This window comes from Manis javanica, chromosome 10 (assembly GCF_040802235.1).
Source record: "Manis javanica isolate MJ-LG chromosome 10, MJ_LKY, whole genome shotgun sequence".
In the NCBI taxonomy this organism is placed as follows: Eukaryota; Metazoa; Chordata; class Mammalia; order Pholidota; family Manidae; genus Manis; species Manis javanica.
The window spans coordinates 20,811,367-20,835,749 of NC_133165.1; the positions used below are offsets into that span (position 1 = coordinate 20,811,367).

Sequence of the window (24,383 nt, forward strand, 5' to 3'; positions counted from 1 at the left end):
GCTTTAAACTATCTGTAATTTTCTTATCAACAGAGGACATGAAGTATTATTCTAAAATACTGTTAAAAAGTTTGAAAACATTTTTAAATGACAGCTTGCATCAAACACTTTACAACTGTACATGATAATACCTTATTATGCTGTATTTGAACCACTCACCAAAGTTCGGTCAGGTTCTCCGTCTCCCAAACCTGCCTCCATAGTGAGAGAAGATGAGTTTACACTTCTCCTTCCATTAATGTTCATCCATACTGTAAATCTGGAAATCCTAGAAAAAAAAGATCATATGTATCAAGACTAGTAATTATAAAATTATGATAAGCTATCATCAAGATAGCTATATTAAGAGAGAGAAATCATTTTCGGCTGAGGTTACTGGGAAATCCAGTGATGGTAAAAACTGATTTTGACACAATGGACATTGAAGAATGATAAAGGTTCATAGAAAAATGGAAGAAGAAAAGAAAATATTCCAAGTGAAAAGGAACAGCAAGAGCAACGTTAAAGATATGAGACTGTTCAAAATTTGAAAAGATCCTTAAGTCTACTTATATTAAGGAAATAACATCAGGTATCTTTTTTTTTCCTTATTACATTGGCAAAAACTAAAAAGTGTGTTAATATCCAACACTAGTGAGAATGCAGGAAAACAGGTATTCTCATACACTCTTGTGGTAAGAATATAAATCAGAACAATTCTGGGGGAGGACAATTTAAAATACATATGCTTTAGTCCAGCAATTTCAAGATTAGTAATTATCCCACATATATACTTACACAAATGCACAAAGATACATAAACACATACAACAAATAAATATGATGAGAAAAACTGGAACCAACCTTAATGTCAATCATCAGAAGCTTGCTTAAATTATATTATAGACATAAAATGGAATATAACGCAGCAACTTTTTAAGATGAGGTAGATCTTTATACACTAAATTAGAAAGAAATCTTTCTATTTTATTTTTCAACTTTTACAATGGACATGTATTACTTTTGTGCTTATTTTTGTTTTAAAAAGCCTTAGAAGTATGTCTTCATCAGAAGTCTTTTTCTTTTGAACTTTTTAACTAACAAAACCTCCAAACTGAACTCCTATAATAGTGCAGTTGACACTTAAAAAACACATTTGAACTGAGTGGGTCCACTTATGTGGATTTTTTTCAATGAATATAGTGGAACATTATTAAAAATTACTTACAATTTTTAAAACTTGCAAATGAGCCAGTAGCCTAGAAATATCAAAAAATTTAAAAGGTTAAGTGTATCTTGAATGCATAAAATATATTAGGTGCTACTCTATTTTATCACTTGCTATCCTAAAATACACACATTATAAAAAGTTAAAATTTACCAAAACTTATCACACACTGTACATGGTGCCATTCAGTGGGGAGAAATGTAAACGTAAAAATGCAGTACTAAATCATAGTTGCATAAAATTACAGTGCCTTTTGTACAATTGTAATTATTTCATAGCCACCTTCTGTTGCTGTTGCCAGTGAGCTCAAGTACTGCAGTTCATCTCTCCAGTAAATTGTGTATTGCAGTAAAAAGTGATTTCCCACATTTCTCTTCTATTAGTGCAATACTGTAAACCTATCTGGGATATAACAAGTTAAAAGAAATACATATTTCCCAGATATATATGGCTTCATCCACAGCTCCTGAAAACACTGCAGTCTTAAAGGTGTTTGTCATGTTAATGAGACTTTTGGAACCCACCCAAGGGGCAGGGCTGGAGGCTGTATCAGCCAATGGCCAATTATTTAGTCAAACATGTCTATGCAATGAAGCCCTCACAAAAACCTGAGAAGAGCTTCTCTCTCTCTCTCCCTCTGCTCTGCTCGGTTGGATCCTGCTTCTCAGTCGGAGAGAGCATCTACACTTGGGGAACTAGAACCCCTCCACATGCCACGGAACCAGGCCCAAGCTCCACGAGGACAGAAGCTCCTTTATTTGGGACGTTGCCCTCTATCTCTTCATCTGGCTGTTAACTTGTACCCTTCACAGTATCCTTTATTAAACTGGTAAACGTAAGTGCTTTCCTGAGTTCTGTGAGCCGCTCTAGAGAATTAAATGAACCTAAGGGGGAGGTTGTGGGAACCTCCAATCTGTAGCCGGTCAGTGAAAAACACAGGTAACTGCCTGGGGCTTGAAACTGGTATCTGGAGTAGGGTGGAGAGCAGTCTTGAAGAATGGAGCCCTTAACTTGGGGAATCTGGTGCTGTCTCCTGACAGAGAGCATCAGAATTGAGCTGAGTTCTCGGACACCCTGCTGGTGTTTGAGAATTGCTTGGTGTTATGTGTAGAAAGACACCCCCTCCCACATATTTACACACATTGGAATCGCGTCTGGGAACCTGGAGTTATACTACTATTACTGCTGTGTAATATTGCTATTGTTATACATATATGTAGGTAAAAAAGACATCTGAGCATTTGATGTTGGATGAGAGGGAATTAACACTATGCTACACAAGAACTGCAAGACATTTGAACAAAGTGCTGTGGGAGCTTACAGAAGTCCAAAGTTCTTAGGGGTAAGGGTATAGTTTAGAAGTCCACTACTGCCAAATGGCTGGCATTTTAAAATACAGAACTACAACCAAATGATAAACACCAAAATATTATGTAAATTTGATATATATATCTGTTCTCCAACCCTTTGAGAAATTATTCATAAAAGGCATAGGACAATTACTTCTACCCTACTCGGCTAAGCAGGAAGAAAAATGACCACTAAATGATTTACTATCCTTCCACCTTCACTGGAAACATGCAGGAACTTGGTTTTGAAATCACACAAGAAGATGTGGGTCATCATGATTAACCCTCTGGCTTTAATCTTTTTTGTCTGAGGACTTTATCTTTCTCCAGTTCAGATAAGTTTTCTTCTGCTCTTTTTGTTATTTCTTCCTTTGAATTCTCGGTTCTTTCTTGCTAGAATTTGTATTTGGCAAATGTTGAACCCCCGTGTTTCCTGATTTCCATTTTTCATTTCTACTTTTGTGTTCTACATTGTGAAGTACTTTATCAACTTTATTTACTATATCACCAACTTGTCTTTCATCTGTTTTTTTGTCATTGATTTTTTACTATCCACTTACTTTTTGTCATTGATTTTTTAATTTAAAGAAAAAAAAGACTTTCTTACTGCCTGATTGCACATTAGTGTGTTCTTGTTATGGTCCTAGTATTCTTTTAAATCTTCCCAAGAATACAAGTCAGCTTTGAAGTGCTCTGCTGTTCTGGTACTCTCTGTCCAGGGAAACATCTCATTTCCTCTGAAGTTTCTGCATCTTGATCCTTCTGTTTTCTGCTGCTGGTTTTCTTCAAGTGTCTTCTTGAATTTCTTTTCATTTCCTTCAGATAACAGAAGTGGAATTGCTGGGTCATATGGTAGTTTCTAATTTTTTGAGGAAACTCCATACTGCTGCACAATTTACATTCCCACCAACAGTGCACAGGGTTCCCTTTTCTCTATATCCTTGTCAACACTTGCTATTTCCTGTCTCTTTAATATTAGACATTATAACAGGTGGGAGGATGTATCTCATTGTGGTTTTGATTAGCATTTCCCTAAGGTTAGTGATATTCAGCATCTTTCACCTACCAGTTGACTATCTGTATGTCTTCTTTGTAAAAATGTCTATTCAGACCTTCTGCCCATTTGTAAAAATCAGATTATTTGGGTTTTTTTCATGTTGAGTTCTTTCATATTTTGGATATTCGCTTCAAGGTATATGATCTGCAAAGAGTTCCTCCCTTCAGTAGGCCACTTCTTCATTTTGTTGATGGTTTCTTCTACTGTACAAAAGCCTTTTAGTTTGACATAGTCCCACTTGCTTTTGTTGCTTTTGCTATCAGATTTTAAAAACTCATTGCCCCAAGATCTATGTCAAGGAGTTTTCTGCCTATGTTTTCTTCTAGGAGTTCTATGGCTTCAGGTCTTACATTCAAGTTTTTAATCCATTTTGAGTTAATCTTTTTTCTTTTCTTTTCTTTTTATTTTTACTTCTATTTTTTAACAACAATAAAATTCTGTATAGGGGGGTCAATGCTCAATGTACAATCATTAATCCATCTCAAGCCTAATTCTCGTCAGTCTCCAATCTTCTGAAGCATAACGAACAAGTTCTTACACGGTGAACGAATTCTTACACAGTGAATAATTCTTACATGGTGAACAGTACAAGGGCATTCATCACAGAAACTCTCGGTTTTCATCACGCATTATGGACTATAAACAATCAGGTCAAATATGAATATTCGTTCGATTTTTATACTTGATTTATATGTGGATCCCACATTTCTCCCTTTATTATTATTATTATTTTTATTTTTAATAAAATGCTGAAGTGGTAGGTAGATGCAAGATAAAGGTACAAAACATAGTTTAGTGCTGTAAGAGGGCAAATGTAGATGATCAGGTGTGTGCCTATGGACTAAGGATTAATCCAAGCTAGACAAGGGCAGCAAAACATCCACAGATGCAGAAGACTTCTCTCAAAACAGAGGGGGGTGAGGTTCTGAGCCTCACCTCTGTTGATCCCCAAATTCTCACCTGATGGCCCCCCTGCGACTGTGCCTGTCTTAGGTTGTTCCTCCCTTGAGAAATCTTAACCGTCTCTGGCTAACCAGTCATCTCCCGGGGCCATACAGGGAAATGTAAAGTTCATAAGTGAGAGAGAAGCCTTATTGTTTGAAAATGTTAGCTTTTTACTTCTTTGCAGATTTATGCCCTGTGGCTTCTATGCCCAGCACTTGTCTCGAGGTATCTTTACCACCTGGAGGAATTATGATACTCGGTAAATTGGATATGAGGCACGAATTCTATTTAAGGGTTGTAATTAGGAAAGAAGAAGAAAAGCTATAGAGGTAGCATATGGAAGAAAACATGGGAGGATTATTTCTTTGACATATCTTCTTGTAGAGTACCTTAAGCATGTATAGGTTTTAAACTACTAACTAACTTGCGCTCACATATTAACATAATAGGAATATGGTGACATCAACAAAGCAAATCTATAATTACCATCCATCTCCAGTGAAGCCAAGAAAACCATTTAGACACCCTAGGCATTTGTGAAAATTTGTCTGTGATATGATGGATATTGTCCATCTGTACTTGAACATTCTGAGAGAAATCAGACAAATTAAAGCAACCCATTTCTGGGATCAGTTCACATCCCATATGTTCTTTTAACCGTAGATAGTCTATAGTCATAAGATTTTGGAGTGCTACAACATGCACCCCTCCCAACTCCTGGTTGAGTTCCAACAGTACAGATCCGGTCAGATTCGTTGTCTCACTGAATGCACATGCCAGCCTAGACATCTCCCTCCTCATTCCTATGGCAAGTCCAGGAAACGGTGGGGTGGATGCAGCCACAACCGCAGCATCGTCCGGATCCCTGTGGAGGCTTTTTGATGATCATCCCCTGGCACAAGTCCTCCAGAGAGTGCTGATGCCGGAAGCTCCTCCTCATATGGTATCTTACTTCATTTTCTGGGTAGCCAAGCTAGGCCTTGATCTTCTGCATAGAAACAAACAGACCCTTTGCCCACACTTTGACATGCCGTCTATACCACTATGCAGAACTCATTGGAGGTCAGCACACAGGAACTTCTTTTTTTTTTTTATTAAGAGAAAGGAATATTATCAGAAAAGACTACCTCCATAGCTGATCATCTGACACCCTTTAAGTGATCAACATTAAGGATATTTAAAGCATGCATTGATCTTTGATTTACCAATAGTTTTATCCTATTAAGGAGTAATCCCCCTTTTCTTTCTTTCTTTTTTTTTTAATCTTTAATCTACACTTACATGAAGAATACTATGTTTACTATGCTCTCCCCTATATCAGGTCCCCCCTAAAACCACATTACGGTCACTATCCATCAGCTTAGCAAAATGTTGTAGAATCACTATTTGTCCTCTCTGTGTTGTACAGCCCACCCTCCCCTTACTCCCTCCCCCATGCATGCTAATCTTAATACCCCCCTTCTTCTTCCCTCCCCTTATCCCTCCCTGCCGAACCATCCACCCCAATTCCTTTCCCTTTTGTACCTGTTAGTCCATTTTTGGGTTCTGTAATTCCGCTGCTGTTTTGTTCCTTCAGATTTTCCTTTGTTCTTACACTCCTCAGATGAGTGAAATCATTTTGTATTTCTCTTTCTCTGCTTGGCTTATTTCACTGAGCATAAACACTCCAGCTCCATCCATGTTGCTGCAAATGGTTGAATTTTTCCACTTCTTATGGCTGAGTAGTATTCCATTGTGCATATGTACCACATCTTCTTTATCCATTCATCTATCGATGGACATTTAGGTTGATTCCAATTCTTGGCTATTGTAAATAGTGCTGTGATAAACATAGGGGTGCATCTGTCTTTCTCAAACTTGATTGCTGCATTCTTAGGGTAAATTCCTAGGAGTGGAATTCCTGGGTCAAATGGTAGGTCTGTTTTGAGCATTTTGATGAACCTCCATACTGCTTTCCACAATGGTTGAACTAATTTACATTCCCACCAGCAGTGTAGGAGGGTTCCCCTTTCTCCACAGCCTCGCCAACATTTGTTGTTGTTTGTCTTTTGGATGGCAGCTATCCTTACTGGTGTGAGGTGATACCTCATTGTAGTTTTAATTTGCATTTCTCTGATAATTAGCGATGTGGAGCATGTTTTCATGTGTCTCTTGGCCATCTGTATTTCTTTTTTAGAGAACTGTCTGTTCAGTTCCTCTGCCCATTTTTTAATTGGGTTATTTGTTTTTTCTTTGTTGAGGCGTGTGAGCTCTTTATATATTCTCGACATCAAGCCTTTATCCGATCTGTCATTTTCAAATATATTCTCCCATACTGTAGGGTTCCTTTTTGTTCTATTGATGGTGTTTTTCGATGTACAGAAGCTTTTCAGCTTAATGTAGTTCCACTTGGTCATTTTGGCTGTTGTTTTCCTTGCCCGGGGAGACATGTTCAAGAGGAGGTCACTCATGTTTATGTCTAAGAGGTTTTTGCCTATGTTTTTTCCCAAGAGTTTAATGGTTTCATGACTTACATTCAGGTCTTTGATCCATTTTGAGTTTACCTTTGTATATGGGATTAGACAATGGTCCAGTTCCATTCTCCTACACGTAGCTCTCCAGTTTTGCCAGCACCATCTGTTGAAGAGCCTGTCATTTTGCCATTGTATGTCCATGGCTCCTTTACCAAATATTAATTGACCCTATATATTTGGGTTAATTTCTGGAGTCTCTGTTCTGTTCCACTGGTCTGTGGCTCTGTTCTTGTGCCAGTACCAAATTGTCTTGATTACTATGGCTTTGTAGTAGAGCTTGAAGTTGGGGAGTGAGATTCCCCCATACTTTATTCTTCTTTTTCAGGATTGCTTTGGCTATTCGCGGTCTTTGGTGTTTCCATATGAATTTTTGAATTATTTGTTCCAATTCATTGAAGAATGTTGCTGGTAATTTGAGAGGGATTGCATCAAATCTGTATATTGCTTTGGGCAGGATGGCCATTTTGACGATATTAATTCTTCCTAGCCATGAGCATGGGATGAGTTTCCATTTATTAGTGTCCCCTTTAATTTCTCTAAATAGTGACTTGTAGTTTTCAGAGTATAAGTCTTTCACTTCTTTGGTTAGGTTTATTCCTAGGTATTTTATTCTTTTGATGCAATGGTGAATGGAATTATTTTCCTGATTTCTCTTTCTATTGGTTCATTGCTAGTGTATAGGAAGGCTACAGATTTCTGTGTGTTAATTTTGTATCCTGCAACTTTGCTGTTTTTCAATATCAGTTCTAGTAGTTTTGGAGTGGAGTGTTTAGGGTTTTTTATGTACAGCATCATATCATCTGCATATAGTGACAGTTTAACTTCTTCTTTACCAATCTGGATTCCTTGTATTTCTTTGTTTTGTCTGATTGCCGTGGCTAGGACCTCCAGTACTATGTTAAATAACAGTGGGGAGAGTGGGCATCCCTGTCTTGTTCCCGATCTCAGAGGAAATGCTTTCAGCTTCTCGCTGTTCAGTATAATGCTGGCTGTGGGTTTATCATATATGGCCTTAATATTATGTTGAGGTACTTGCCCTCTATTCCCATTTTGCTGAGAGTTTTTATCATGAATGGATGTTGAATTTTGTCAAATGCTTTTTCAGCATCTATGGAGATGATCACGTGGTTTTTGTCTTTCTTTTTGTTGATGTGGTGGATGATGTTGATGGATTTTCTAATGTTGTACCATCCTTGCATCCCTGGGATGAATCCCACTTGGTCATGGTGTATGATCCTTTTGATATACTGTTCAATTCTGTTTGCTAATATTTTATTGAGTATTTTTGCATCTACATTCATCAGGGATATTGGTCTGTAATTTTCTTTTTTGGTGGGGTCTTTGCCTGGTTTTGGTATTAGGGTGATGTTGGCTTCATAGAATGCTTTTGGGAGTATTCCCTCTTCTTCTATTTTTTGGAACACTTTAAGGAGAATGGGTATTATGTCTTCCCTGTGTGTCTGATAAAATTCCACGGTAAATCCGACCGACCCCGGGGTTTTGTTCTTGGGTAGGTTTTTGATTACCGTTTCAATTTCTTTGCTCGTAATTGGTTTGTTTAACTTTTGTGTTTCTTCCTTGGTCAGTCTTGGGAGGTTGTATTTTCCTAGGAAGTTGTCCATTTCTTCTAGGTTTTCCAGCTTGTTGGCATATAGGTTTTCATAGTAGTCTTTAATAATTCTTTGCATTTCTGTGGAGTCTGTCGTGATTTTTCCATTCTCATTTCTGATTCTGTTGATTTGTGTTGATTCTCTTTTTCTGTTAATAAGTTTGGCTAGAGGCTTATCTATTTTGTTGATTTTCTCAAAGAACCAGCTCTTGGTTTCGTTGATTTTTGCTATTGTTTTATTCTTCTCAATTTTATTTCTTCTCTGATCTTTATTATGTCCCTCCTTCTGCTGACTTTAGGCCTCATTTGTTCTTCTTTTTCCAGTTTCAATAATTGTGATGTTAGACTATTCATTTGGGATTGTTCTTCCTTCTTCAAGTGTGCCTGGATTGCTATATACTTTCCTCTTAAGCCTGCTTTCGCTGCGTCCCACAGAAGTTGGGGCTTTGTGTTGTTGTTGTCATTTGTTTCTATATGTTCCTTGATCTCTATTTTGATTTGTTCATTGATCCATTGATTATTTAGGAGCATGTTGTTAAGCCTCCATGTGTTTGTGAGCCTTTTTGTTTTCTTTGTAGAATTTATTTCTACTTTTATACCTTTGTGGTCTGAAAAATTGGTTGGTAGAATCTCAATGTTTTGGAATTTACTGAGGCTCTTTTTGTGAGCTAGTATGTGGTTTATTCTTGGGAATGTTTCATGTGCACTTGAGAAGAATGTATATCCTGTTGCTTTTGGATGTACAGTTCTATAGATGTCTATTACGTCCATCTGTTCTAGTGTGTTGTTCAGTGCCTGTGTGTCCTTACTTATTTTCTGCCCGGTGGATCTATCCTTTGGGGTGAGTGGTGTGTTGAAGTCTCCTAAAATTAATTGCATTGCAGTCTATTTCCCTCTTTAGTTCTGTTAGTATTTGTTTCACATATGCTGGTGCTCCTGTGTTGGGTGCATATATATTCAGAATGGTTATATCCTCTTGTTGGACTGAGCCCTTTATCATTATGTAGTGTCCTTCTTTATCACTTGTTACTTTCTTTGTTTTGAAGTCTATTTTGTCTGATAGTAGTACAGCAACCACTGCTTTCTTCTCGCTGTTGTTTGCCTGAAATATGTTTTTCCATCCCTTGACTTTTAGTCTGTGCATGTCTTTGGGTTTGAGGTGAGTTTCTTGTAAGGAGCATATAGATGGGTCTTGCTTTTTTATCCATTCTATTACTCTGTGTCTTTTGATTGGTGCATTAAGTCCATTTACATTTAGGGTGACTATTGAGAGATATGTACTTATTGCAATTGCAGGCTTTACATTCGTGGTTACCAAAGGTTCAAGGTTAGCCGCTTTAGTATCTTACTGCCTAACTTAGCTCGCTTATTGAGCTGTTATATACACTGTCTGCAGATTCTTTTCTTCTCTCCCTTCTTATTCCTCCTCCTCCATTCTTCATATGTTGTGTGTTTTGTTCTGTGCTCTTTTTAGGAGTGCTCCCATCTAGAGCAGTCACTGTAGGATGCCCTGTAGAGGTGGTTTGTGGGAAGCAAATTCCCTCAGCTTTTGCTTGTCTGGGAATTGTTTAATCCTGCCATCATATTTAAATGATAGTTGTGCTGGATACAGTATCCTTGGTTCAAGGCCCTTCTGTTTTATTGCATTAAATATATCATGCCATTCTCTTGTGGCCTGTAGGGTTTCTGTCGAGAAGTCTGGTGTTAGCCTGATGGGTTTTCCTTTATAGGTGACCTTTTTCTCTCTAGCTGCCTTTAAAACTCTTTCCTTGTCCTTGTTCCTTGCCATTTTAATTACTATGTGTCTTGGTGTTGTCCTCCTTGGATCCTTTCTGTTGGGGATTCTGTGTAATTCCATGGTCTGTTCGATTATTTCCTCCCCTGGTTTGGGGAAGTTTTCAGCAATTATTTCTTCAACGAGACTTTCTATCCCTTTTCCTCTTTCTTCTTCTTCTGGTACCCCTATAATACGAATATTATTCCTTTTGGATTGGTCAGATAGTTCTCTTAGTGTTGTTTCATTCCTGGAGATCCTTTTATCTCTCTCTATGTCAGCTTCTATACATTCCTGTTCTCTGGCTTCTATTCCTTCAATGGCCTCTTGCATCTTATCCATTCTGCTTATAAATCCTTCCAGGGTTTGTTTCACTTCTGTGATCTCCTTCCTGACATCTGTGATCTCCCTCCGGACTTCATCCCATTGCTCTTGCATTTTTCTCTGCATCTCATCCCATTGCTCTTGCATTTTTCTCTGCATCTCTGTCAGCATGTTCATGATTTTTATTTTGAATTCTTTTTCAGGAGGACTGGTTAGGTCTGTCTCCTTCTCAGGTGTTGTCTCTGTGATCTTTGTCTGCCTGTAGTTTTGCCTTTTCATGGTGATAGTGATAGTTTGCACAGCTGCTATGAGTGATGGCTGGATGAGCTTTCCTTCTTGTTGGTTTGTGGCCTTCCTCTCCTGGGAGAATAGCGACCTCTAGTGGCTTATGCTTGTCAGCTGTGTGCAGACAGGGCTTCTGCTACCTGCCCGTTTGCTATGGAGTTTATCTCCACTGTTGCTGTGGGTGTGGCCTGGCTGGGGCTGCTCCTCCACAATGGTGGAGTCCCGTTGGAGGGGGAGCGCCTGGGAGGCTATTTATCTCCGTAAGGGGCCTCTGTGCTCCCTGTTGCCCAGGGAGTTAGAGTGCCCAGAGATCCCCAGATTCCCTGCCTCCGGTCTAAGTGTCCTGTCCTGCCCCTTTAAAACTTCCAAAAAGCACTCTCCAAACCAAAACAACAACAGCAACAATGAAAGAGGAAACAGAAAAAAAATAAAATAAAGGAAAAAACACGTGATTTTTTTTGTCCTCAGGCGCCGGTCCCCGGCACCCGCTCACCGGTCCTGCTGCCCTGCCTCCCTAGCACTGGGGCCCCTGTCCCTTCAAGGCTTCCAAAAAGCACCCGCAAAAAAAAAAAAAAAGGGGGTGGGGGGAAACACGCGATATTGTTTGTCCTCAGGCGCCAGTCCCAGGCACCCGCCCACTGGTCCTGCCGCCCTGCCTCTCTTGCACTGGGGTCCCCATCCCTCCAAGGCCTCCAAAAAACACTCGCCAAAAAAAAAGGGAAAAACGTGCGACCCTCTCCCTCCCCAGGTGCCTTTCCAAGGCAACTGCTCACCGGCCCTTCCACCCTGCCGCACTGCCTCCCTGGCACGGGGGTACCTGTCCCCCTAAGGCCTCCAAAAAGCACTTGCCAAAAAGAAAAAAACGGGAGAAATGCGCGATTTTCTTTGTCCTCAGGTGCCGGTCCCAGGCACCCGCCCACCAGTCTTGCTGCTCTGCCTCCCTATTGGGGTCCCCGTCCCTTGAAGGCTTCCAAAAAGCACTAGCCAAAAAAAAAAAAAAGGGAAAAACGCGCGATTTTCTTTGTCCTCAGGTGCCGTCCCAGGCCCCCGCCCACCGGTCCTGCCGCCCTGCCTCCCTAGTATTGGGAAAAATGTGCAATTTTCTTTGTCCTCAGGCGTCTCAGGCATCCGCTCACCAGTCTTGCTGCCCTGTTTCGCTGGTATTGGGGTCCCTGTCCCTTTCAGGCTTCCAAGAAGCACTCGTCAAAAAGAGAAAAAAAAAAGGCGGAAAAACACGCGATTTCCTCCATCCTCAGGCACCAGTCTCAGGTACCCGCCCACCGGTCCCACAGGGAAAAACGCGCGATATTCTTTGTCCTCAGGCACCCGCTCACTGGTCCTGCTGCCCTGCCTCCCTAGCACTGGGGTCCCTGTCCCTTTAAGGCTTCCAAAAAGCACTCGCCAAAAAAAAAAAACCGGTCCAGTTTCTTTCCACCCGCCTCCACCTTTTTTTTTCTTTCTCAAGATTGCTTTGGGTATTTGGTGTCTTTTGTAGTTACATACAATTTTAGGATTATTTGTTTTAGTTGTGTGAAAAATGCCATTGTAACCTAGATAAGGATTGCATTGAATCTGGATTGTTTTGGTAGTATGGACATTTCAAGAACATTGATCCTTCTAATCCACAAGCACAGTATATCTTTCACTTTGTGTCTTCTTCAATTTCTTTCATTAATGTTTCAGTTTTCAATATATACAGATCTTTTACCTCCTTGTTTATTCCTAGGTATCTGATTCCTCTTGATTCAATTGTAAATAGGATTGTTTTCCTAACTTCCTTCTGATAACTCATTCCTAGTATATACAAATTCAACAAATTTTTGCATACTAATTTTGTATCCTGCAATTTTGCCAAATTCATTTATTAATTCTAACAGTTTTTTGATAGAGTCTTTAGGGTTTTCTAGTATATAATGTCATCTACAAATAGTAACCGTTTCACTTCTTCCTTTCCAATTTTGTTATCTTATTTTTTTTCCTTGACTAATGCTCTAACTCAGACTTCCAAAACTACATCAAATAAAACTGGTTAGAGTGGCATCCTTGTCTTGTTCCTTAACTTAGAGGAAAAGCTTTCAGCTTTTCAGCAGTAAGTATGACCTTAGCTGTGGGTTTATCACTTACAACCGTTATTACACTGAGGCGTGTTCCCTCTGTATCCACTTTTCTGAGAGTTTTTACCATAATCAGACATTGGATTTTGCCAAATGTTCTTCTGCCCTCATTGAGATGAACACATGATTTTTATCCTTCATATTTTTAATGTGGTATATCACACTGAGTGATTTGTGGATGTAGAAAAATCCCTACATCCCTGAAATAAATCCCACTTGATTATGATGTGTGATCTTTTTAATGCATTGTTGAATTCAGTTTGCTAGTTTCTTTCCAAGGGTTTCTTGATCTGTATTCATCCAGGATACAGGCAAACCTTGGAGATATTGTAGGTTCAGTTCCAGACCACTGCAATAAAGTGAATATTGTAATAATGCAAGTCAAGTGAATTTTTTGGTTTCCCAATGCATACAAAACGCATTTAAACTGCACTGTCATCTATTAAATGTGCAATAAAATTATGTCTAAAAATACAATGGGATGGTATGAAGAGATGTGGCATGTGGTGATTGCAGGACATTTGCTGCTGACTTCTGGGAAAGGCTGTAAATCCCTGCAACGTCCGTGAGTTACCTGGGGTCAGCCATAGACCAGGAGCATGTGACCTACCAGCAGATTGCTAGCAGCCCAACACCCACATCACAGCACCTATGTCATCCACCTCACTTCATCTCATCCTGTGGGCACATTTTCATCTCATGTCATTGCAAGAAAAAGAAGGGAAGCCATTCCAGAGGCAGCGTGCACCCCAAGCAGGGAGCATGGCCTCACGAAGCTCCTACCTGAGAATAATACTCGGTATCTCAGCACCAAGTCACCAAAGCTTTGAGGTGTATCTAAAATGAATAATTTATAACTTCTAAAATTAAAAATAAACTTAAAAAATGAACCTAACAATATATCAAACTGCTTAAAAAAAACTGAAAGAAAAAGTTTACCATAAATGACTTTAAAATACAGAGTTTTGACTGTACAACTTTAGTGGACTATATTCTAAAGGCAAAGAATACTAACAAAAATTTGTAATCTTTACTCCATAATTTTGTTTTTTGTATTAATACTGACATTGCAATTTTGGAAATATCTTTTATACTACAGTTTATAGCAAATTGGTAATTACACTTTTTAGAGAATAATTTTTAGTACAAAAGTATAAAATACAATAAGACTTTTAAATATATAAATATAAGACAAGGATTCAAGATGGTGGCGTGAGAGGTGAGACAGACAACTCCTCCCAAAATCACAAATAGTACAAAAATATAGTTAGTTAATACAACTAACCCTAAAAAAGCAACAGGAAAGAAGGCTGAATCAGACTGCACACAGACCTCATGAAGAGAGGAGATGCCTCACAAAGCTTGGTAATGTACAAAAGCCTTGATCCGGCGGGAGCCAAGCCCTTGCCCCACCCCAGGTCACCAGGGGGAGGAAGAGAAACAGGGGTGGAATCCTGGGACTGCTGAACACCTGGCCCTGGAGATCTGCTTTGGGAGCAGAAACCTACATTGTGTGGTGCTCTGGAGGATGGGGAGCTGGGACAGGCGGAGTGCTTGAGAGACAGATTCTGGCTGTTTGTGGAGGACGGGATCCACCACACCTGGCTGCTCTGTGTCAGAGGAAAGGCAGGCGGTCTAAGAGGCTTCCTAGCAGCGAGAGGGCTGCTGAAGGGGCGGGGTTTGCATGGAGCTTGCTACGCGTGGGAGGGGAGAGCTGGACAAGGTTGTCTGGGCGCTCTGCCCAGCAGATTGGGAACTTTGAGGAGCTTCAGGCACTCCATCCCCCTGGCTGGCTACTCAACTCCGAGGCCCCCCAATGTGACAGGCAGCCTGTCAAGCCTTCCTCCTGGCCTGACAGCACCGGCTCGTAAACCGGCAGTCACTGTGCTGGCATCAGGCCAGTCAGAGGGAGGCCCCGCCTACAACAGCTAGAGACTCCAAGCACAGAGGCTTACATCTGCATGCTTGGCCCACTGGCTCTGATACAGGAAACAGGCAGGGCAGACGGGAATCAGGAAACAAATCTTTCCTTCCCCCAGGCATCAGCTCCACTCCCCTACAACCTACAACCTCACTGTAGGGGTTGAGCAGCTCCAGAGACTGGAGCTTCTGGGTAATAGAAGGCACCACACAGAAATATGAAACGTCCAAAGAACATGGTTCAGACCAAAATCTCACAAACCCCAGAAAAAGGGCCAAATGAAAAAGAACTCATCAATCTTCCTGAAAGAGCATTCAAAATAAAAATCATAAACATGCTTATGGAGGTACAGAAAAATATTCAAGAACTCAGGAACAAATTTTACATGGAGATTAAATCACTAAGAAATTCCATATCTGAAATTAAACATACAATGGAGGGATTTAAAAGCAGATTAGATGTAGTAGAAGAAATTGTAAAGGAATAGAAATTAGAGAAGAGGAATACAAAGGAGCTGAGGCACAGAGAGAAAAAAAGATCTCTAGGAATGAAGGAATATTGAGAGAACTGTGTGACTAATCCAAACGGAATAATATTCACATTATAGGGGTACCAGAAGAAGAGAGAGAAAAAGGGATAGAAAGTGTCATTGAGGAGGTAATTGCTGAGATAGTCTCTCAAGCCATGGAGGTGCACAGATCTCCCAACACAAGGGATGCAAGAAAGACAAAATCAAGACACATAATAATTAAAATGGATAAGGCCAAGGATAAAGACAGACTTTTAAAAGCAGCTAGAGAGAGAAAAAAGATCACATACAAAGGAAAACCCATCAGGCTATCATCAGATTTCTCAACAGAAACCTTACAGGCCAGAAGGGAGTGGCATGATATATTTAATGCAATGAAGCACAATGGCCTTGAAACACTACCTGGCAAGGTTATCATTTAAATTGAAGGAAGGATTAAACAATTTTCAGATAAGCAAAAGCTGAGAGAATTTACCTCCCACAAACCACCTCTGCAGTGCATTTTGGAGGGACTCCTATACGTGGAAATATTCCTAAGGCTAAATAGTTGTAATGGTTTGAATGCACCAATCAAAAGACATAGAGTCACTGAATGAATAAAAAAAACAAGGCCCATCTATATGCTGTCAACAAGAGACTTCAAACCCAAAGACGTACACATACTGAAAGTAAAGGGATGGAAAAGATATTTCATGCAACTAATAGGGAGAAAAAAGCAGGAATTGCAGTACTTGTATCACACAAAATAGACTTCAAAACAAAGTCACAAAAGACAAAGAAGGACATTACATAAGGATAAAAAGGTCAGTCTAACAAGAAGATGTAACTATTATAAATATCTATGCACACAACACAGGATCACCTACATATGTGAAAAAACAGTAACAGAATTAAAGGGGGAAATAGAATGCAGTGCATTCATTTTAGGAGACTTCAACACACCACTCACTCTAAAGGACAGATCAACCAGACAGAAAATAAGTAAAGAGACAGAGGTACTGAACAACGTATTAGAAGAAATGGACCTAATGGACATCTACAGAACACTCCATCCAGAGCAACAGGATACACACACATGGAACATTTTCAAGAATAGATCATATACTAGGCTACAAAAAGAACCTCAGAAAATTCAAAAAGATTGAAATTGTACCAACCAGCTTCTCAGATCACAAAGGTATGAAACTAGAATTATACAAAGAAACAAAAAAGCCCACAAACACACAGAGGCTTAATAACATGCTACTAAACCATCAATGGATCAATAACCAAATAAAAACACAGATCAAGTAATATATGGAGACAAATGACAACAAAAATTGAACAACACAATATCTGTGGGACACAGCCAAGGCCATGCTAAGAGGAAAGTATATTGCAATACAGGCCTACCTCAGGTAAGAAAGAATCCCATATAAGCAGTCTAAACTCACAATTAGTGAAACTAGAAAAAGAACAAATGAGGCACAAAGTCAGTAGAAGAAGAGACATAAAAAAGACTAAGGCAAAAATAAATAAAATTGAGAAGAATAAAAGAACAGAAAGAATCATTGAAAGCAGGAGCTGGTTCTTCAAGAAAAAAAACAAGATAAACCCCTAGTCAGACTTATCAACAAAAAAAGAGAGTCAACACACATAAACAGAATCAGAAATGAGAATGGAAAAAAAACATTATGGACACAAAAGAAATACAAAGAATTATTAGACAATACTATGAAAAATTATATGCTAAAAAACTGGATAACCTAGAAGAAATGGACAACTTTCTAGAAAAATACAACCTTCCCAGGCTGATCCAGAAAGAAACAGAAAACCTGAACAGACCAATTACCAGCAAAGAAATTGAATTGGTAATCAAAAAACTACCTACAAGCAAAACCCATAGATCAGATAGTTTCACTGCTGAATTTCATCAAACACTTAGTGAAGACCTAATACCCATCCTCCTTAAAGTTTTCCAAAAAGTAGAAGAGGAGGGAATACTCCCAAACTCATTCTATGAAGCCAACATCACTCTAATACCAAAACCAGGTAAAGACACCACAAAAAAAGAAAATTACAGACCAATATCCCTGATAAACACAGATGCAAAAATACTCAACAAAATATTAGCAAACCAAATTCAAAAATACATAAATAATATCACCCATTATGATCAAGTGGGATTCATCCCAGGGATGCAAGGATGGTACAACATTTGGAAACCCATCAACATCATCCACCACATCAACAAAAAGGACAAGAACCACATGATCATCTCCATAGATGCTGAAAAAGCATTAAACAAAATTCAACATCTAATCATGATAAAAACTCTCAACAAAATGGGTATATTGGGCAAATACCTCAACATAATAAAGGCCATAATGACAAACCCACAGCAACATTATACTTAACAGCAAGAAGCTGAATGCTCTTTCTTTAAGATCAGGAACAACACAAGGATGCCCACTCTCCCCACTTTAATTCAACATAGTTCTGGAGGTCATAGTCATGGCAATCAGACCACACAAAGAAATAAAAGGCATCCAGATTAGTAAGGAAGAAGTCAAACTGTCCCTGTTTGCAGACGACATGATATTGTACATAAAAACCCTACAGAATTCACTCCAAAACTACTAGATCTAATATCTGAATTCAGCAAAGTTGCAGGATACAAAATTAATACACAAAAATATGTTGCATTCCTACACACTAACAATGAATTAGCAGAAAGAGAAATCAGGAAAACAATTCCATTCACAATCACATCAAAAAGAATAAAATACCTAGGAATAAACCTAACCAAGGAAGTGAAAGACCTATACCCTGAAAACTACAAGACACTCATGAGGGACATTAAAGAAGAAACCAATAAATGTAAACACATCCCATGCTCATGGATAGGAAAAATTAATATTGTCAAAATGGCCATCCTGCTTCAAGCAATCTACAGATCCAATGCAATCCCTATCAAAATACCAACAGCATTCTTCAATGAATTAGACCAAATTCATATGGTCTTGAACTATATTTTAGACTAAATGGACCTAACAGACATATACAGAGCTTTCCACCTAAGAGCAGCAGAAAATATATTTTCCTTGAGCACAAATGGTACATTCTCAAGGATATATCATATGTTAGGTTAGAAAACAAATCTTAGCAAAAGAATGAAATCATGCTGCTACCTCATCTAACCACAACAATATAAACCTAGAGATCAATAACATTTTTCCATTCACAAATATGTGGCATTTAAGCAACACACTCCTGAACAATCAATGGATCAAAGATGAAATCAAAAGGGAAATTCAAAAATATCTTGACATAAAGGAAAATGTAAATATAACATACCAAAATTTATGGGATCAGCAAAAACAATGCTAAGAGGTAAGTTTACAAGGATAAATGCCTAGATTAAGAAAAAGGAAAGATCTCAAACCTAACTTTATACCTCAAGTAACTAGAAAAACAAGAACAAATGAAGCCCAAAGTTAGCAGAAGTTAAAATTTAGAGGAGAAAAAAAATGAATTGGAGAATAAAGAAACAATGCAAAAGACAAATGAAACTAAGAATTGCATTCTTTTTTAAATGATAAATAAAAAAGTGAACACTTCAAATAAATAAAATGAAAAAAATTACAACTTATACCACAGGAATGCAGATCCTAAGAGACTATGATGAACAATTATACTCCAACAAACTGGACAACCTAGAATACATCAATTCCTAGAAACATACAACATACCAAGTCTGAATCTTGAAGAAACAGAAAATCTGAATATACCAGTAACAAAAAGAGTCAATAATAAAATAATAAAACCCAACAATTAGCTTAGGACCAGATACCTTCATGGGTGAATTCTACTCAATATTTTAAGAATTAACACCAAATCTTCTCACACTTTTCCCAAATGCTGATGAAGAGGGAATACTTCCAATCTTATTATACAAGTCTAGCATCACCCTGATACCACAGGCAGATAAGGATACTACAAGAAACCTACAGGTGAATATCCTTGATGAATACAGATGCAAAATCCTCAACAAAATACTAAGACAGGCACAGTCACAGGGGGACCATCAGGTGAGAAATTGGGGATCAACAGAGGTGAGGCTTAGAACCTCATCCCCCCCCCCGTTTTGAGAGAAATCTTCTGCATCTGTGGATGTTTTGTTGGCCTTGTCTAACTTGTATTAATACTTAGTCTATAGACACACACCTGATCATCTACATTTGCCCTCTTACAACATTAAATTATGTTTTCTACCTTTATCTTGCATCTACCTACCATTTCAGCATTTTATTTAAAATAATAATAATAATAATAATAATAATAATAAGGGAGAAATGTGGGATTCACATATAAATCAAGTATAAAAATCAAACGAATAATCATATTTGACCTGATTGTTTATAGTTCATGATGCGTGATCAAAACCAAAAGTTTCTGTGATATGACTGCCCTTGCACTGTTCACCATGTAAGAACTTATTACCTATGCAAAAACTTGTTCACCATGTAAGAACTTGTTCGTTATGCTTCAGAAGATTGGAGACTGTTGAGAATTAGGCTTGGGGTTGATTAATAATTGTGCATTGAGTCCCCTATACAGAATTTTATTGTTGTTAACAACCATTTGATCAATAAATATGAGAGATGCCCTCTCAAAAAAAAAAAGAGTCACAAACTTGATTAAAATATGCTGTATCAAAAAAAATACTAACAAGCAGAGTTTAATATCACATTAAAAGTATTGTACACAATGATCAAGTGGAATTTATCCCTGGGATGTAAGAATAGTTCAACATATAGAAATCAATAAATATAGTACACTACATTAGCAGAATGAAATAAAAATTATATGATGCAGAAAAAGCATGACAAAAATCAATATCCTTCCATGGTAAAAGAAAAAAAATTGGGTACAGAAGGTATGTGTATCAATAATAAAGGCCATGCATGACATATCCACACCTAACACCACTTTGTGAAAAGTGAAAAGTTGAAAGCTTTCTCTCTTAAAACAGGAAGAAAAGTACCCTCTCACCACTCCTGTTCAATACAGTACTGGAATTCTTAGCCAGAGCAACGTCAAGAAAAAGAAATTAAAGGCCTCTGCATTGGAAAGGAAGAAGTAAAAGTGTCTCTGTTTGCTAAAGACATAATTCATTCTAAGGACTCTACCAAAAAACTGGCAGAATTAAACTAAAATTGCAGGATACAAAAACTAATATCCAAAAATCAACTGCATTTCTATACACTAACAATGAACTATCTGAAAAAAGAAATAAAACAATCCCATTTATAATAGCATCAAAAGGAATAAAATACTCAGGAATAAACTTAACCATGGAAATGAAAGATCTATATACTGACAAATATAAGACACCAAGGAAGGAAACTGAAGAAGGCACAAATAAATGGAAAGATAGCCTAGGATCAGAAGAATTAATATTGTTAAATGTTCATTCTATCCAAAGCCATTTGTAAATTCAGCATAATCCTTATTAAAATTCCAAAGATATTTTCACAGAAAGAGAAAATAATCCTAAAATTTCATAGAACCACAAAAGACCCTGAATAGTCATAGCAATCATAAGAACAATGCTGCAGGCACTACACTTCCTCTGTTTACACTATATTGCAAAGCTACAGTAGTCAGAACATTATGGTTTTAGCATAAAAACAGACATATAGACCAATGGAACAGAAAAGAAAGCCCAACAATAAACTCACACCTGTATGGTTAACTAACATTTGACAAGAGAACCAAGAATACTCAATGGGAAAAGAACAGTCTCTTCAATAAATGATGTTGGGAAAACCTGGCACGTTCAAAAGAACGTAACTGGACTCCCATCTAATACCTACATAAGAACTCAAAATGGATTAAGGGCTTAAACATAAGAGATAATACTATAAAACTCCTACAGGAAAACATGCTGAAAAAGCTCCTTGACATTAGTCTTGGCAATGATTTTGTTGGATATTACACCAAAGCACAAGCAACAAAGCAAAAATTAAACAAGTAAAACAATATGAAGCTATATTATTTTTTAAAGTTGCTATGGTCGGTAGGGGCGGAGCCAAGATGGCAGCACGAGTAGAGCAGAGGAAATCTCCTCCCAAAACCACACAAATTTTTGAAAATACAACAAATACAATTCTTCCTAAAAGAGAGACCAGAAGACACAGGACAACAGCCAGACTACATCCACACCTGCGAGAACCCAGTGCCTCACGAAGGGGGTAAGATACAAGCCGTGGCCTGGCAGGATCTGAGTGCCCCTCACCCCAGCTCCCAGAAGGAGGAGAGGAGTCGGAGCAGGGAGGGAGAGGGAGACCAGGACTGCGAAATAGCCAGTCCTAGCCATCCGCACTGGGAGCACAGAGACACAGTGCGTGCATGGGTGCTGGATACTAGGGGAACAGGACAGTAAGACCTGTGAGTGGGTCCCCGCAACCAGCGCCCCTGGGACAAAGAAAAACGAGTGCTTTTTGAAAGTCTTAAAGGGACAGGGACCCCACAGCTGGACGGAAGCGTCCTGGGACACTTAGCCGAGCAGCTGGGAAACCCGGGGAAATCTGAGCACCCTAACCCCCTGGACAGCAGGGCAGCTCAGAGGCCCCTCACGGAGATAAACAGCCTCCCAGGCGTTTCCCCTCCAACGTGGCTCCGCCATATCGGAGCACAAGCAGGAGGCAGGCCACGCCCACAGCAACTGCGGAGCTAAACTCCATAGCGGCAGGGAAAGAATCAGAAGACCCATCTGCGTGCAGCTGCCCAGCACAAGCCACTAGAGGTTGCTGTTGTCCCAGGAGAGGAAGGCCACAAACCAACAAGAAGGGACGATCTCCCAGCCATCACTTGCACCAGCTCGGCAAACTATCTCTATTGCCATGAAAAGGCAGAAGAATATGATACAGACCAAAATTACAACCCCTGAGAAGGAGATAGACCTAACCAGTCTTACTGAAAAAGAATTCAAAATAAAAATCATAAACATGCTGATAGAGCTGCAGAGAAATATGCAAGAGTTAAGGGATGACGTCTGGAGGGAGATTACAGAAGTGAAACAATCTCTGGAAGAATTTATGAGCAGAATGGATAAGATGCAAGAGGCCATTGATGGAATGGAACTAGAGAACAGGAACACATAGAAGCTGATGCAGGGAGAGATAAAAGGATCTCCAGGAATGAAACAATATTAAGAGAACTGTGGAACCAATCCAAAAGGAACAATATCTGCATTATAGGGGTACCAGAAGAAAAAGAGAGAGAAAAGGGATAGAAAGTGTCTTGGAAGAAATAATTGCTGAGAACATCCCCAAACTGGGGGAGGAAATAGTTGCTGAGACTATGGAAGTACACAGAACTCCCAAAAGAAGGGACCCAAAGAGGACAATATCAAGACACATAATAATTAAAATGGCAAAGATGGAGGACAAGGACAGAGTATTAAAGGCAAGAGAGAGAAAAGAGGTCACCTACAAAGGAAAACCCATCAGGTTATTATCAGACTTCTCAACAGAAACCTTACAGGCCAGAAGAGAATGGCATGATATATTTAATGCAATGAAACAGAAGGGCCTTGAACCAAGGATACTGTATCCAGCACGATTATCATTTAAATATGAAGGAAGGATTAAATAAGTCCCAGACTAGCAAAAGTTGAGGGAATTTGCATCCCACAAACCACCTCTAAAGGGTATTTTAGAGGGACTGCTCTAGATGGTAGCACTCCCAAAAAGAGCACAGAACAAACCACCCAACATATGAAGAATGGAGGAGGAATAAGAAGGGAGAGAAATGATCATCAGACTGCATTTATAATAGCTCAATAAGCGAGTTAAGTTAGACAGTAAGGTAGTAAAGAACATAACCTTGAACCTTTGGTAAACACGAATTTAAAGCCTGCAATGACAATAAGTACATATCTTTCAATAATCACCCTAAATGTAGACTGAATGCACCAATCAAAAGACACAGAGTAATAGAATGGATAAAAAAGCAAGACCCATCTATATACAGCTTACAAGAGACTCACCTCAAACCCAAAGACATGCACAGATTAAAAGTCAAGGGATGGAAAAAGATATTTCATGCAAACAAGAGGGAGAAAAAAGCAGGTGTTGCAATACTAGTATCAGACAAAATAGACTTCAAAACAAAGAAAGTAACAAGAGACAAAGAAGGACACTACATAATGATAAAGGGCTCAGTCCAACAAGAGGATATAACCATTATAAACATATATGCACCCAATACAGGAGCACCAATATAGGTGAAACGAATACTAACAGAATTAAAGGAGGAAATAGAATGCAATGCATTCATTTTGGTAGACTTTAACACACCACTCACTCCAAAGGACAGATCAACCAGACACAAAATAAGTAAGGACACAGAGGCACTGAACACCACACTAGAACAGATGGACCTAATAGACATATATAAAACTCTACATCCGAAAGCAACAGGATACACATTCTTCTCAAGTGCACATGGAACATTCTCCAGAATAGACCACATACTAGGCCACAAAAAGAGCTTCAGTAAATTCCAAAAGATTGCAATCCTACAAACCAACTTTTCAGACCACAAAGGTACTAAACTAGAAATAAATTGTACAAAGAAAGCAAAAAGGCTCACAAACACATGGAGGCTTAACAACATGCTCCTAAATAATCAATGGATCAATGACCAAAGTAAAATGGAGATCCATCACTATATGGAAACAAATGACAGCAACAACACAAAGCCCCAACT

The 24,383-nt window shown here is 38.8% G+C and overlaps 1 protein-coding gene across 3 annotated transcripts in view; it reads right to left on the minus strand.

Moving 5' to 3' along the window:
* Window positions 1-24,383, minus strand: part of OSBPL8 (oxysterol binding protein like 8) — a 207,291-nt gene that overhangs the window by 152,732 nt on the left and 30,176 nt on the right. For all 3 annotated transcript variants that reach the window (XM_073214832.1, XM_073214835.1, XM_073214836.1), the window contains one exon: window positions 160-268. In XM_073214832.1, the coding sequence (XP_073070933.1) occupies window positions 160-246 (87 nt within the window). In that variant the 5' untranslated portion in view covers window positions 247-268. Of the gene's footprint in view, window positions 1-159; window positions 269-24,383 lie in introns of those variants that run through there.